At 42.8% G+C, this 16,651-nt stretch overlaps 1 protein-coding gene across 1 annotated transcript in view; it reads right to left on the bottom strand.

Annotated features, from left to right (window-relative positions):
- Positions 1-7,530, bottom strand: part of LOC123990293 (glucose-fructose oxidoreductase domain-containing protein 1-like) — a 36,089-nt gene extending 28,559 nt beyond the window's left edge. The window contains exon 1 of the mRNA XM_046290883.1: positions 6,798-7,530. Within this exon, the coding sequence (XP_046146839.1) occupies positions 6,798-7,050 (253 nt within the window). The 5' untranslated portion in view covers positions 7,051-7,530. The remainder of the gene's footprint in view (positions 1-6,797) is intronic.
- Positions 7,531-16,651: the final 9,121 nt, after the last annotated feature.

Here is a 16,651-nt window from a genome sequence, read left to right as displayed (position 1 = left end):
TCACAATAGGTTCTGTGTCAATAGCTTGTCACAATAGGTTCTGTGTCAATAGCTTGTCACAATAGGTTCTGTGTCTATGAGTGTATGCAGAGAAATACTGTAATCCCTGGTTTCTTACTGACTGGTACAGTAGCTGCAAGTCTGTACTTTGTGTAGACAAGACTAGCCACGTTTAAAAACTCACCTGGAAGGAGTGGTTTAGGGAAAACGCCTACACTTCCCTTCTGCTTAAAAGGAACATCACGTCCCCACAATCAGTCAGCATATTCATTATTGAGCAACAAGGCAATCCTGTAGAAAATCCCTGGATGGATATTTGGATCAGTGACACAAGTACAGACGGTTAGCGCATCTCAACATGAACGGCAGCAGCAAAATAAGGCTTCACGCATGGCCAAATGTAGCCGATCTGGCACTGTCAAAACAAACTTTAACAAGTGGGGCCACAGAACAGCAAAACAACAGACCCTCATTTCATAGACATGGACGTGTTTCCATGAGTAAACTCTTCCCCCTGACTTGAGCAATGCTCACTTTTCAGTACTGGGAGAAGGTAGGCTGGTAGAGCTCCTGTTCTGAGATTCAGTTTTTCCAACATAGAAAACTTCACAGGACCGCAAGAGTAGGCCCTTTTTCTCCCACTCCAGCTTCTATTAGCACACAACAAATTCTCCAGTGTTACATGTTTCCCAGAATGCCTTGCCTTTCTGGTGAATTGTGGAGTTACCACCCATGACTGTATTTGTTAGTGATAAGATACATGGTTTTTGCAGTCTTTTTTGTCCTATGGCCTTCACACCAAGTGAGATCCTAAGTGCATATATTATCAGTAAACATTGAATTATTCAACATGTTACAAGCATTATTAAGGCTTTATTTTGAGGGCTTAGGTTTGCCCTAATACAGTGGCCTGAAACACATGGTTTTTAGGAACGCAGGTCACATTATGCTGCCTTGCAAAGTGAAATTCCTAATGTAATCCAGCTAGTTGGGATATCCAACATATGGCATTTTTATTCTCCAATAACCTGAATTCAGACCGCCGGGTTGGGAAGTCTAAGATAGGAGTCTACCTAAACTGGAACAACAATTTCAGTAATGGGTGGAAGAAAACAGATTGGATTAGTTTAGAATAACTTATGTTATATTTGAGTAGCATGAGATTAATTAATACATATGTATAAAAACAAAACCATTTTGAAAAAAAACTCTACCTGCAATAGAGCATTTTGGGAAATATGATAATAATGGGTGTGGTTTTGGTTAAACACTGGTTATTAAACACCAACACTTGGGTTATTTTTACACCAGCAAGTGTTAATGTAACACCTGAATCAACACTAGAAATGTTAGGTAACACTGGCCAATCTGCTGTGCATGTAAATGGCTGTGCTGGAGGAGTGAACATGAAGGGCCGCCTGTAAACTCCCAACAAAAAAAAACAAGCTTTGCCATTCAAGGAAGTAAGGGAATGACACTGTCATTCTGTCTCCTATATGCCTGGCTAACCAGAAAACTGTGAACACAACAACAGCCTGAGTCTCAACAGGGACCTTAGAACAGAGGGATGGAAGACTAGTAGATCATCTAGACCAACATGTTCTGGCTGCCATGAAGCTTAATCACACCAGATTTACATTCTGGTCATCATCATTCTCTCAAGAGTAAGAGATCACATGGACGGCTGCTCTAGTGGACGGCTGCTCCCTATACAGACCACCTTCAGACTAGTCTATAACCAAGCTCACTAGACAGACCACCTTCAGACTAGTCTATAACCTCCCAGACCACCTTCAGAGCTCACTAGTCCATAATCAAGCAGACCACCTTCAGACTAGTCCATAATCAAGCTCCCTAGAAAGACCACCTTCAGACTAGTCCATAATCAAGCTCCCTAGAGACTAGTCCATAATCAAGACCCACCTTCAGACTAGTCCATAATCAAACTCCCTAAGCCCCTTCAGACAGACCACCTTCAGACTAGTCCATAAAAGACCACCTCAACTAGTCCATAATCCTCCCTAGAAAGACCACCTTCAGACTAGTCCATAATCAAGCTCCCTAGAAAGACACCTTCAGACTAGTCCATAATCAAGCTCCCTAGACAGACCACCTTCAGACTAGTCCATAATCAAGCTCCCTAGAAAGACCACCTAATCCAAATCAAGCTCCCTAGAAAGACCACCTTCAGACTAGTCCATAATCAAGCTCCCTAGAAAGACCACCTTCAGACTAGTCCATAATCAAGCTCCCTAGAAAGACCACCTTCAGACTAGTCCATAATCAAGCTCCCTAGACAGACCACCTTCAGACTAGTCCATAATCAAGCTCCCTAGACAGACCACCTTCAGACTTCTCTACAGACTGATAGGTATGACATCCACCAGAGGAAAGCTTTCGGCATGGAAAGGACAGCGGCACACACAAAGTGTCACAGAGGTTAGCCAGTTGCAGCTAGTGGAACTTACACGCACGTGAAGCAACTGCAGGGGGCATGTTGATATCCACTCCAGGCAGAGTTGGGTAGGTACCAGGCGTATCAGAAGTCTAGCGTGTGGGTGTCAGTGTTCAAGCAACGTGAGGACTACTTGCCCCTTTTCAACGTCACATGATTAGTACCGCTGCACCCCTGTAGCTCCTCCTGGGCTTCTTCTATATTTAGCGGCCTCCTACAGTCAGCGGGGATCAGGAAGTGTCTGTCGGTTCAGCTTCAGAGGACGCTGACCTGTTACCTGATAGCCCGGCCACTGATGCCAGGGCCAGGCTGAGGACCGCAGGAATGCTTACGCGGTGCTGTAAAGCTTAGTTGCATCATAGATCCAGCACTGAGCCAGAGAGCAGAGGCTGTAGGGTGAGTCTCAATAGACAAAATAGACTGTAGGGTGCATCTCATTAGTCTAAAGTGGCTTCTTCTCCTCGTCTCCTCTCCTTTGCATGCACTGATATGAAAAGTGTGAATAGGTTTAAAGGAAAATGAAATGTGGAGAAGACAAGGTTTTTAACCTCCCTCTCAGGTCCAACTAATTCACCTCACCGATCACATCTCCACAAGGTTTCTGTTCCCCCGAATTAACTTCAGTGGGTGTGAGCAGTCTATAAAAACAGACACTGATAAAGCCACTGATTGACATGCCATAGTTAGAAGAGACTGACAGACCGATAGCACTGACAGACCGATAGCACTGACAGACCGACAGCACTGACAGACCGACAGCACTGACAGACCGACAGCACTGACAGACCGACAGCACTGACAGACCGATAGCACTGACAGATGTTGTCTGTGGTCTAATTATTGTACAACGTTCACACACTGTGGTTTAACTACTTGGCTTTGTGTTCTGGCTGTTCATTGTTCTCCCAGAATGTCATGTGTGAACCTCTTTCAGAGTCTCTGATTGTATGAATGTAGTAGGCCAGACGCTAGAAGGAATCTGCTCTTTTTTCCTCTCGTGCCTCTATTGCCTCGCTCGAACATCACAGAAGCAAAATGGGATGTTATTTGGGCCGGAGTGGATCAGAAACGCTAAATGTATTCGGGGTAAAAAAAAAAATGGAATGAGCAAAAGGAGCTACTAATCCTCAACAGCCTGAAAACGCACTTTCATATGGTCGTCGGCCAAGAAATGCTAGTCGCTCGCACGAGTCCTTCTTTAAAAACGCAGGCTGGGAGACAAGATACTAATTGCTACAGGCACACTTGCTTGCCAAAGAGCCAATTCCCTGAGAAATGTATCAGACTCTCTGCGTCAACAGAATGCTATAGTAGGAAGGAGGAGGGTGAAAAACCTAACAATAAAAATCACTATTGAAGAAGCGATGTGGCCTGGCTGGATATACCAGTTGGCTGTAATGTGACTTAGATTGTCACACTGAAAGGTAAAACCGCAATAACAATAGCAGTTGCTAGGGGGAAAAACACTGGGCTCATGCTAATGTTTTAGCCTGGTTTACTTGGTTTGGTTCAATGCCCAAAGTCAGGACCTCTGGTTTGGGTTGGACTGTGTTGGCAAATGCCTTCCAAGTGCACATTCCCAAAGGGGAAATAGTTTTGTATTCCACTGCCAACTATTCCAAGCCAGCACTTTCCTGAGCCATAATGGGCCGCTGTCACAGTACCAGTATCTTGACCCTCGCCCTCCTCACGTCAGAGAGTGAGCTAAAAAAAGAATGCTTCTGACACACAACGGAGAGGCGGGGCTACAGCGTTCCAGGTTGACATCCTAAACTATGTAGTCAGCTGCAACATTTCCATACAGGAGACACGACAATGTAAAATAATGATAAATAATAATAATAATAATAATAATAATAATGTGTCTGTACCTGTTCAGATGGGGAGATAACGCGTGAGGACAGTCACACCACAGATATAAATGGAACAAATTCCTAGAAGTTGTGCGCGCACACATTCCGATTCAGTCACATTAGTCCAGTCATGAAATAAACGGAGGCTTTCCTTTCTCGTCTGATAACACCATCACTACATTAACCAAAACAAAGCAGGAACGGGGAAATGAACAGGGGGCTCTTCTAAAGACAACCGTGTAAGATTAGAAGCTAGAGGACATGTTGACTCTGAGGGAACGGTCACTGTTGGGGACATTACACTGTACGTCAGGCCAGAGTAAAATTCAAGTTATGACAGAGATCATCGCCATGCATACAGACACCCCTGTAACAAAATCATGCACTATGAATTTACTCAAAGTTACAGTGATGACGCATTGACCTCTCAGCTCCGTAGCTTCCGTGCTGTGGTTATTCTTGTCAAACAGGGTCTGGTATGACTTTAGGTTAACGAACTTCCACGACCTCATCCAGCTCTACCACTGCGGTGTCCTTGAGGCTGATGTTATCTGGTGTTGCTGTCAGCTGCTGCCGCTGATTGGGCAACAGTACAAAGAAAGATCAATTAAAAAGTCTAAATGTAAAATCGGCACTCATCAATGATAACCAAATATATTGGTCTGGGCCCTTTCCCAAGCCTTCCCGGTTAGGAAGAGTTGACATCCCATTACCATTTGACCATTAGCCTAGTAGCCTAGTAGTTAGACCATTAGCCTAGTAGCCTAGTAGTTAGCCCATTAGCCCAGTAGCCTAGTAGTTAGACCATTAGCCTAGTAGCCTAGTAGTTAGCCCATTAGCCCAGTAGCCTAGTAGTTAGAGCGTTGGACTAGTAACCGAAAGGTTGCAAGTTCAAATCCCCGAGCTGACAAGGTACAAATCTGTCGTTCTACCCCTGAACAAGGCAGTTAACCCACTGTTCCTAGGCCGCCATTGAAAATAAGAATTTGTTCTTAACTGACTTGCCTGGTTAAATAAAAGGTTAAAATAAATAATAATAATAATAATAAAACAAGTTTAGCAGACACTCTTATCCAGAGAGATTTACAGTGGAAAGAAAGATCAATTAAAAGTGTCAGGAACACACACACACTGGCCCACCTGTGCAGTAAACCTGTCAGAAGTACAATAACAACATAGTAGTACCAGTGTTGAACTCCTCCTTTAAGGCCATGACTTCCCATGTGCTGAGTCTGACCCATATGCTAACTATACTCAGTCTCTGCTGATGTAACAAGGCCACAGCTCCCAGAGAGTAAGGCTACTCATTACGAGGGTGTCATCTTCTGTAATGTTGCCATAGTGACGCATCTTTCCCCTCTCTGCTGGGTCAGCCAGCTCGGGTCCTCCTTGTGTCAGGATATGAACCATGACAACTACTCAGGGTTATTTCCTATATGATCATCGCCACTGGACATATGCCTGTGTGTCAGTCCGACGTATCCATTATCACATGGTCTAGAGAGGTCGATAGTCAGACAGGGATCCGTGTCAGAATGATGGAACAATTCAATTTTCAAAAGTTCCTGCTCTAGTAGATGTTAACTGGTTCATGTTGTGGGGGATGGTCTCGATGAGCTACTAATCTTCCCATCCCTCTATTCTACTTCCCTGTTGAGACTCGGGCTGTGTTGTGTGTTCCCAAGGCAGCAGCCAATGACAATCCTTCATAATATATAATATAATAATAATATATGCCATTTAGCAGACGCTTTTATCCAAAGCGACTTACAGTCATGTGTGCATAATTCTATACCCGGGGATTTGGATGCTCTACCAACTGAGCTACAGAAGGACCATAAAAATATATTTGGATCCAGGGGTGTAATTTGGATCCAGGGGTGTAATGGCTACTGGACAGTGTGGTGTAGCCCACCCAACCCTTCAATGTAGGCCAACATGAGACCCTGACTATCTGGCTTAGTGATGGAGAAACCCTTCTGTATGGAAGGGGTGGATTACACAGAAGTAGCAGCTGTGCGTTTTCATTTTCATTCAGATTGCAGCTGATTTTCTTTTTTTACAGCATTAGAGAATCAATAGAGAATACTTAAATCACAGTTAGTTTATAACAACATTGAAATGTATTTTTCTCAATGAACAGGGGTGTACTTAAGGTAGGCTATTTGCAAAGAAGAGTTGGCCTGTTTGATGTGAACATAGACAGGTGTGGCATTCTTTCCCAATCAACTGCAATATATATATTTATTTTACACCACACTGCCCCCCCCCCCAAATACAAAATATTGCAGTTGATTGGGAAAGAATGCCACACCTGTCTATGTTCACATCAAACAGGCCAGCTCTTCTACGTAAATGGTCTACCTTACTGTTCATTGAGAATAATACATTTCAATTTTGTAATAAACTGTGATTTAAGTATTATCTATTGATTTCCCAAAGGCAATATCGCGCATGTCACATCATCCCATTTCTTCACCACGACTCACCTAATGTTTTGACAGCAATCTGCCGCGTTAAAGGTGGAGGTAGGTTGATACACACCAAATCCACATCCTGATGCAGCAAAACGTCGTCGATTCTATTGGTATAAAACGGTACGTTCATTTCTTTGGCCAGCTCCTCGGCTTCCTCCTGAGTCCGTCCCCATAGAGCCTTGACCGCGAATCCTTCGTTCTTCAAAAGCGGGATAATCACCCGCGTGGTCAAGCTGGTGCCAAACACGCCGACCCCGGGAAGCATGACTCGAGTCCCGGTATTCACAACCAGCTTCACAGCATACCGACCCGGCAGACGCGTGGAGAAACGCGATTGTTAACATCAGGTTAGTGATCCACCTGCGCAAATAGACCGGGCACCTCGCATTTTAGCATCTGTTCTACTCCATTCGTCATAGATATTTTCCTATACACGGTTATTCCAACTATAACACGATAAGCCGTGTGTTATATCTGCATATCAAAATTAAAATGCACCGTTCTTTATCATCTGCGATCGCGCACCGCACTCACCGTTGGACAAGGCATCTTTCTTGTAACGCCCTCGTTACAGATAACGAAACCACGAATATGAGTCAGAATTTCCTCTTTGCAGTGTTATACTAGGGTTGTGAAAATGCATACCAATCGCATTCAATAAGCCTGCGGGATTCCTGTATTTAAACGCATGCAACGCCGATGATCCAGCGGTATTATACCGATTGTTATTGATGTTGCAACCCAGTTATCCACAGACTGTGCTCGATACGTCAGCCTCCCAGCATGATCCCCTCCCCGTTTTAACCCTCTCGTTCCTGGCATGAATGTAACGCTCACCATAGTGCAGCCCATACAAAACTAGGGGTCGCGACCCCATGTGGGGACGCCTGATATGAAAATGGGGTCGAGGGAGAATTTTCTAAATCCTGGTAATTTATTTTGAAATAAAAATAAATTATATCGTATTTCTCTCAATCATTGTAATATGCTTAACCTTAAATCGGAATAAAAATGATTCAAATCTAAAAGTTACATTTCAACCAGAGACCGTCCTTAGATCGAGGGAAAAGCCGCACTTGAATCATTCCCACCGTGAATGGCTAAACCCGCTGCGCTATGAAATCACTCTATTGCAGAGATTTTAATATTACCGGCCTCAATTGATATCATGAAACTAATGTGTGGGGTGGCAGAGACGCAACAACTCGCATCAATACCGTTGTCAGATAACTCTGTGAAACAAAAAATGTATGCTATAGCTAGCAATCAATAGGAAACTGACTGAACGACTCAAACTCCCCAACGAACGCTCACCAAATGGACGTTAGCTGTGAGGGCCGAGATGCATCGACTTTTGTTCGCTACATGTTGTGGTATGCTATTCAAGAGGACATATTGTTCTGTCGCACGATTCCCGAGCATGAAACGGCACAGGGGATGTTCCGTGTGCTGCGTGGCTATATTGACGAAAAACAGATTCCATGGTATCAAAAGGTGGGCTTTGGCACAGATAGAGCTCCATCCATCTATTGCAGGACGGCGCGCAGGCCGCTACACTCTAGTTATGAATGTGTCTCCCTCTGCCATACAGACCTATTGTTTGATACACCCACTGAGCTAGAATGGATACACCCACTGAGCTAGAATGGATACACAGAGAGCAAAGGGCCAGCGCAGAACTCGGGTATAGACATATATATACTATGCCTATGTAGCAGACGTATTTGGGAAACTGAACTAAACGCATGCAATACAAATACAAACAAAATCTACAGATGCGTGACCGAATGATCTTTGCCCCCAGATAGATGAACACGCCATAAGCCATTAAATACATGTTTAGAATGGCATGAAATTAGCTTTAAAACGGCAAAAACAAAATCAGCCTCATGGCAAAATATGTAGCGTATCGGGAATTTAGGTCAGATATTTTATTTGAACATTTCGGGGAATTTTACGAGGGAAAATATTTGTTGTGTAAATTGTTTAAATACTTGAAATATTATTTATTTACATGTCTGCTCTTGTGCAGATGAAAGGAACCCAATTTCAAACTATTTTTTAAAAAGTGTATAACCAATAATGGATATTAACTGAACAATTATATTGTGTAGCCCTCTGTGACATTAAAGAACATTTCTCTCAAAACTGTGATTCCTAAAAGATGTGTAAGGAGATGTGGTCAACACTGTCATTTTTGTCTAAAATCCTAAATTAAATCAGGAATGAGCAAAGTCAGCTATACCATACTAATACTGTTGATGGATTTACACAAACAGTATTGGAATCACCATGACTACAACCGTAAACACCATCGGCCTCATATAATATTCATTTGGGTTCACATGTTACATTTAATTAGGTTTTCGAGTCATAAACGGAGGAAAAACCTAAATTGTTACTGTGTATACATACCGCTTTAATGAAGAATGATTCCATTTTTGTCAACTCCGTAAAAAAAATCTGATGGTGCTGATGTTTAACGTCAACTCCTTCAGGGTGCTGAAAGATCCGATAGCATGTTTTTATTGGGGATTTTAAAATTAATAATTTTCCATATAGTATATATGGGAGGCACCAACAACACTCAATTGCCTTAAACATATTTTTTTCCTTGTGGAATTTCTCAGATTAGGGTAGAGAACTAGTTCGCTCTTGCATCTTTAATCGCAACAGTGAAATTGATCATCAGATTCCTCATTATTTCATAAAATACTGGAAGTTTGCAGGCCTTCTATTTAAGTTCAGCCTTTCTAAGTTCACTTTTTAAGGCACAAGTGTGGTCATTTAACCAGAGTGAGACTCATGGCAGACAGTTTAATCTTGGTTTTAACTGGTGTCACTGAGTCTAAAGTAGCCTCACGTACAGTGCCTTCGGGAAGTATTCAGACCCCTTGATGTTACAGCCTTATTCTAAAATGGATTTTTTTTTAATAATCCTCAGCAATCTACACACAATACCCCAAAATGACAGTGAAAAGATTTTTGCAAATGTATAAAATTAAATATATTTACATAAGTATTCAGATCCTTTGCTATGAGACTTCGAAATTGAGCTCAGGTGCATCCTGTTTCCATTGACCATCCTTGAGATGTTTATACAACTTGATTGGAGTTCACCTGTGGTAAATTCAATTGATTGGACATGATTTGGAAAGGCACTCACCTGCCTAAATAAGGTCCCATAGTTGACAGTGCATGTCAGAGTAAAAACCAAGCCATGAGGTCAAAGGAATTGTCCGTAGAGCTCAGAGACAGGATTGTGTGGAGGCACAGATCTGGGAAAAGGTACCAAAACATTTCTGAAGCATTGAAGGTCCTCAAAAGAACACAGTGGCCTCCATCATTCTTAAACGGAATAAGTTTGGAACCACCAAGACTCTTCCTAGAGCTGGCTGCTCGGTCAAACTGAGCAATCGGGGGAGAAGGGCCTTGGTCGGGGAGGTGACCAAGAACCTGATAGTCACTCTGACAGAGCTCCAGAGTTACTCTGTGGAGACAGGAGAAGCTTCTAGAAGGATAACCATCTCTGCAGCACTCTACCAATCAGGCCTTTATGGTAGTGACCAGACGGAAGCCACTCCTCAGTAAACAGCACATGACAGCCCACCTAGAGTTTGTCAAAAGGCACCTAAAGACTCTCAGACCATGAGAAACAAGATTAACTGTTTGGCCTGAATGCCAAGTGTCTCGTCTGGAGGAAACCTGGCACCATCCTTACAGTGAAGCATGATGGGGGCAGCATCATGCTGTGGGGATGTTTTTCAGGGGCAGGAACTGGAAGACTAGTCAGGATCGAGGCATAGTAGAACGGATCAAATTACAGAGAGATCCTTGATGAAAACCTGCTCCAGAGCACTCAGGACTTCAGACTGGGGCGAAGGTTCACCTTCCAACAGGACAATGACCCTAAGTACACAGCCAAGACAACGCACAAGTGGCTTCGGGACAAGTCTCTGCTTCCCGATCAAACATGTTTAGAGAGACCTGAAAATAGCTGGACAAGTCCCCAGGACTACTGAATGTCCTTGAGTGGCCCAGCCATTCTGAGCTGGTCATTTATGAACATTTGAACATCTTGACTTCTGTTAACCCGATCAAACATGTTTAGAGAGACTACCTGACATGATGGCTCCTTGCTGTCCCCAAATAGTTTCAACTGTTCTGCCTTAGACCATGCTGGTCATTTATGCTTTGAACCCATCCAACCTGACAGAGCTTGCCCGGTTCCTCTCTAGGTTTCTTCCTAGGTTTTGGCCTTTCTAGGGAGTTTTTCTCCACCGTGCTTTTACACCTGCATTGTTTGCTGTTTGGGGTTTTAGGCTGGGTTTCTGTAAGCACTTTGAGATATCAGCTGATGAAACTCTCCCAAATACAGGTGTGTCAAGCTTGTAGCATCATACCCAAGAAGACTTGAGGCTGTAATCGCTGCCAAAGATGCTTCAACAAAGTACTGAGTAAAGGGTTTGAAGACTTACATTGGCAAGAAAAAGTATGTGAACCCTTTGGAATTACCTGTATTTCTGCATAAATTGGTCAGGAAATTTGATCTGATCTTCATCTAAGTCACAACAGACAAATAGTCTGCTTAAACTAAAAACAAACAATTATACACTTTCATGTCTTTATTGAACACACTGCGTAAATATTCACAGTGCAGGGTGGGGAAAGTATGTGAACCTTTGGTTTTAATAACAGGTTGACCCTCCTTTGGCAGAAATAACCTCAACCAAACGTTTTCTGTAGTTGCAGATCCAACCTGCACAACAATCAGGAGGAATTTTGGACCATTCCTCTTTACAAAACTGCTTCAGTTCAGCAATATTCTTGTGATGTCTGGTGTGAACTGCTCTCTTGAGGTCATGCCACTGCATCGCAATCGGGTTGAGGTCAGGACTCTGACTGGGTCATTCCAGAAGGCGTATTTTCTTCTGTTGAAGCTATTCTGTTGTTGATTTACTTCTATGTTTTGGGTCATTGTCCTGTTGCATCACCCATCTTCTGTAGAGTTTCAAATTGGTGGACTGATAGCCTTACATTCTCCTGAAAAATGTTTATCAAGACATTTTTTTTGTCGATGATAGCAAGCTGTCCAGGCCCTGAGGCAGAAAAGCAGCTCCAAACCATGACTCCCCCTTCACAGTACTTTACAGTTGGGATGAGGGATTGATGTTGGTGTGCTGTGCATTTCTTTCTCCACACTTAGTGTTGTGTGTTCTTTCCAAACAACTCAATTTAAGTTTCATCTGTCCACAGAATATTTTGCCAATAGCGCTGTGGAACATCCAGATGCTCTTTTGCAAACTTCAGACATGCAGCAATGTTTTTTTTGGACAGCAGTGGCTTCTTCTGTGGGGTCCTCCCATGAACACCATTCTTGTTTAGTGTTTTACACATCGTAGACTCGTCAGAGATGGTAGTATGTTCCAGAGATTTCTATAAGTGTTTAGCTGACACTAAGATACTTCTTAACCTCATTGAGTATTCTGCGCTGTGCTCTTGCAGTCATCTTTGCAGGACGGCCACTCCTAGGGTGAGTAGTAACTGTGCCGAACTTTCTCAATTGTCTTTATAGACAATTTGTCTTACTGTGGACTGATGAGCATCAATGCTTTTAGAGATACTTTTGTAACCCTTTCCAGATTTATGCAAGTCAACAATTCTTAATCTTGGGTCTTCTGAGATCTCTGATTCACATCAGGCAATGCTTTGTGTGAATAGCAAACTCAAATTGTGTGTTTTTTTTTAATAGGGCAGGGCAGCTCTAACCAACATCACCAATCTTGTCTCATTGATTGGACTCCAGGTTAGCTGACTCCTGACTCCAGCTTTTGGAGAAATCATTAGCCTCGGGGTTCAAATACTTTTTCCAACCTACACTGTGAATGTTTAAATGATGTATTTTTCTTGTCCATATTGAATACAATAATTTGTGTGTTATTAGTTTAAGCTGTTAACTGTGTTTGTTGTTGTGACTAATTTTATGACCAATTTCTGTAGAGATCCAGATCATTCCAAAGGGTTCACATACTTTTTCTTGCCACTGTATGTAAATGTGATATTTCAGTTTTGTTTTTTGTTTTGATAAATTAGCAAACATTTATAAAAAACAGTTTTTGCTTTGTCATTATAGGGGTATTGTGTATGTAGATTGATGAGGGGGGAAAAAACTGTTTAAATACATTTTAGAATGAGGCTGTAACCTAACAAAATGTGGAACAAGTCAAGAGGGTCTTTATACTTTCCGAAGGCACTCTGTCATTGAAAATGTTCAGCAAATGATTGGAGTGATGACAGAGAACAGACCGCATATGACGGATTGGTAGGTGCTCTAGCAATTGTTTCGTTAATGAAGCGACAGCAAGTGTGGATAGACACGTTTTTTTAAGAGGAGAAAGCATTTTTTTTAAACAATAGGTTCCCAAATGAGGAAACTTCTCCACATGACACAGGGCTACATACTTTATATACATGTGCCCGTGAACAAAAGGGATAAAGCTTGGACCGTCATTGGTAGCAGTCATATCTTATGACTTGAGCTACTTTGAATTCTGCAGCTTAGAACAGAGCCCTGGTAGCGGTGAGGATTTGAATGTCATAGTGATAGAGGTTGCTGTAATGTTGCATTGCTCCTAGACATCTTTTCAGAGTGCGAACACGCACAGAAACCGCACAGCGGGAAGTCCTCTCCTGAATTTCTTTTATTTTTTATATTACCCCCTTTTCTAGCCCAATTTCGTGCTATCCAATTGTTAGTAGTTACTAGTTACTATCAGTGTGCAATTGATTTGGTAAAAAATAGAGCAAACTGTGGTGGTACTTTGCCCAGCTTGTGCTGACTATTCATATAACGTAGGAGGTCAAAGGTCATTCAAGGCCAAAGTTCTGGTTCTTTCCTGGTCCAGTGGAGGAAGAACTTGAGAAGTTTCCTCGAACCACAGATCTAGGATCAGATTATCCTAACCCCAATCCAAACCCATAATCTTATGGGGACAGAAGAATATCTGACTCTGGACTAGCGGTTATTAAGGGCAATTCAACTTCGGAGTGAGGGGTAACAGGGCTTGGGGTCGCTATGCATTTATCTCCCTTCTCCACCTTGAAGCAGCCACAGTGCAGGCTTGCAGGATGGCAAAGAGAATCCATCTGGTGAGCGTCCATACGAGCTTGTAGGTATAGGAAGGACATGGGACTAGTAAGGGACATGGTTTACAAGCACTGGCTTGTTTTAACCTACTTACAGTAACAGACCAACACATTCCACATAGGCTATGTGGAGCTTCAGTCACCATGACTACCCATTCTCATGTCTGAGCAAGAAGTGTTCAAGCCAAAAGTGAGGCCAGCAGGCTCATGCCAAGGTGAGTCATCTGTGTGTGTGTGTGTGTGTATATGACACAGTATCACAAACAAACTGAATAACATTGCAACACACTTTGCTTCTGGTATGTTCTCTCTCTCTCTCCGTTTGCTCTCTAATTTAATTCAATCCTCGTGCTGTTGATTTGCTGAGGATGGCAGTGATGTCCTGCTATGGGCCATGTAACTGTGCGGAATGTAACTGGGGTGTCTGTCTGTCTGGCTAGGAGGAGTGACAAGAGGCACCGAGGTTGGGACGAGGGCAACGACTTACCATGGCTCTCCTTGGCTCTGGTTGGCTCTCCTTGGCTCTCCTTGGCTCTGGTTGGCTCTCCTTGGCTCTGGTTGGCTCTCCTTGGCTCTCCTTGGATCTGGTTGGGACCTACTGGGGACAGTGTTAGTATGGAAGCCTGAATGTACTCAAAACATTTTCTCTGTCCATCAACATGACAAAATAGGAGTTTCACCAAACACAAACAAACCCCAAAACCTTCCCCTGGTTTGACATAGAGATAAAGTGGTGGTAGCCATCCTTCCTGTAAAGTGATACAAGACCTCATCCTCTGCAGTCAGGTTAATCATAGTGACATGGAGAATCCCCACCGATCTATCATCCCTGATTGAAATAAAAAAACGCCTTTCCCTCTTGAAACCTTGTGTCAGCCAGCAGTTCACACGAGACACGTTCCTTGCCCCTGCCTGCACCATTTTTTAGTATGATGCTTAGAGACTTGGTCATAATGGCAGATGGTTACTGTGTCGCCTCAGCCTGAGCCTATACTGTCAGGGCAGAGGTCCTAATGGACAAAGAATAGGAAGTCAAATAATTAGTACCAGACTATATGTAGCATCTTTTATATATGTCATTTCCTGTTTACGTTCAGAGCCAGGGCTGGGGTGGCACCTTGCAGGCACATTCTTTAAGTGGCCCCTCTCTTGCCGGTGGAAAATGTGTATTTTTCAGATAGCTGATTAGAGACTAATTTACCAATTTAAAAAAAAAATGTCATTGACATGGGTAAATTGAGTGACTATCAGTGACTGGTTTAAGAGGAAATCTGCTGATGCGCTACCAAATTTCACCGTGTGTAATTTACTATTCTAACTGTCAACAGCGAGTTGAGACCCAGGCCGGCCCTGATCAGAAGGACCTATAGCGCTTTTACAGCACCAACAGCTTGTCGTGATTGTATTGTAACCAACAATTCCTCTGACTTGTTATATAAAACTCGTGTTTTATATATTGCATGAATACTCGTAACTTTACATAGAACACTCTAAATACACAAATACATGTTCCCAAATGAGTTTTTATATTAACATATAGATATATCTTGCAAGAGCAAGACGGAATATGCACTGAAATCAGTGGCTGTCAGATGCTGTTTAAGATGAGGGAGGACAATTTATTTTCATGAGCATGGCCTTATTTCTTTTACAGCATATTGGATGACTGTCATTCATATTGCATTCACTCAGTTCAATGTAACATCAATAGGTTTAGGTTACTACATGATACTCAAATTCAAGTATGTTTATCCCTGTTTTTTCTATTTAATTGGCGGAATGAATGATCACATGTAAACACACAGCCAAGTTGTATTCCTTCTCGCATCGTTGTCACCATATTATCTTAAGTAATGTCATAGTCAGCATAGCTAATAGAACTAACGCGTTAGTAAACCCACTACAATCATGCAGTAACATTAGTGTTCAGTCAGTAAGCAGTTACACCGGCCGGCCCCGGTGGCAATAAATTAGTAAAACCAAAAGCTTACCTTCACTTGGAAGAGTTCCAGTGTTGTGTTGGATTGTCATAGCCAGCTAGCTAACATAGCATCCCTCTTTTATAGCCAGCTAGCTAACATAGCATCACTCTGTTATAGCCAGCTAGCTAACATAGCATCCCTAAGTTATAGCCAGCTAGCTAACATAGCATCCCTCTAGCTAACATAGCATCCCTCTGTTATAGCCAGCTAGCTAACATAGCATCCCTCTGTTATAGCCAGCTAGCTAACATAGCATCCCTCTGTTATAGCCAGCTAGCTAACTTAGCATCCCTCTAGCTAACATAGCATCCCTCTGTTATAGCCAGCTAGCTAACATAGCCAGCTAGCTAACATAGCATCCCTCTGTTATAGCCAGCTAGCTAACATAGCATCCCTCTGTTATAGCCAGCTAGCTAACATAGCATCCCTCTGTTATAGCCAGCTAGCTAACTTAGCATCCCTCTAGCGAACATAGCATCCCTCTGTTATAGCCAGCTAGCTAACATAGCCAGCTAGCTAACATAGCATCCCTCTGTTATAGCCAGCTAGCTAACATAGCATCCCTCTGTTATAGCCAGCTAGCTAACATAGCATCCCTCTGTTATAGCCAGCTAGCTAACATAGCATCCCTCTGTTATAGCCAGCTAGCTAACATAGCATCCCTCTGTTATAGCCAGCTAGCTAACATAGCATCCCTCTGTTATAGCCAGCTAGCTAACATAGCATCCCTCTGTTATA

Source organism: Oncorhynchus gorbuscha, linkage group LG12 (assembly GCF_021184085.1).
Source record: "Oncorhynchus gorbuscha isolate QuinsamMale2020 ecotype Even-year linkage group LG12, OgorEven_v1.0, whole genome shotgun sequence".
Taxonomy (NCBI): Eukaryota; Metazoa; Chordata; class Actinopteri; order Salmoniformes; family Salmonidae; genus Oncorhynchus; species Oncorhynchus gorbuscha.
This window is presented reverse-complemented; position numbering and strand designations above follow the sequence as displayed.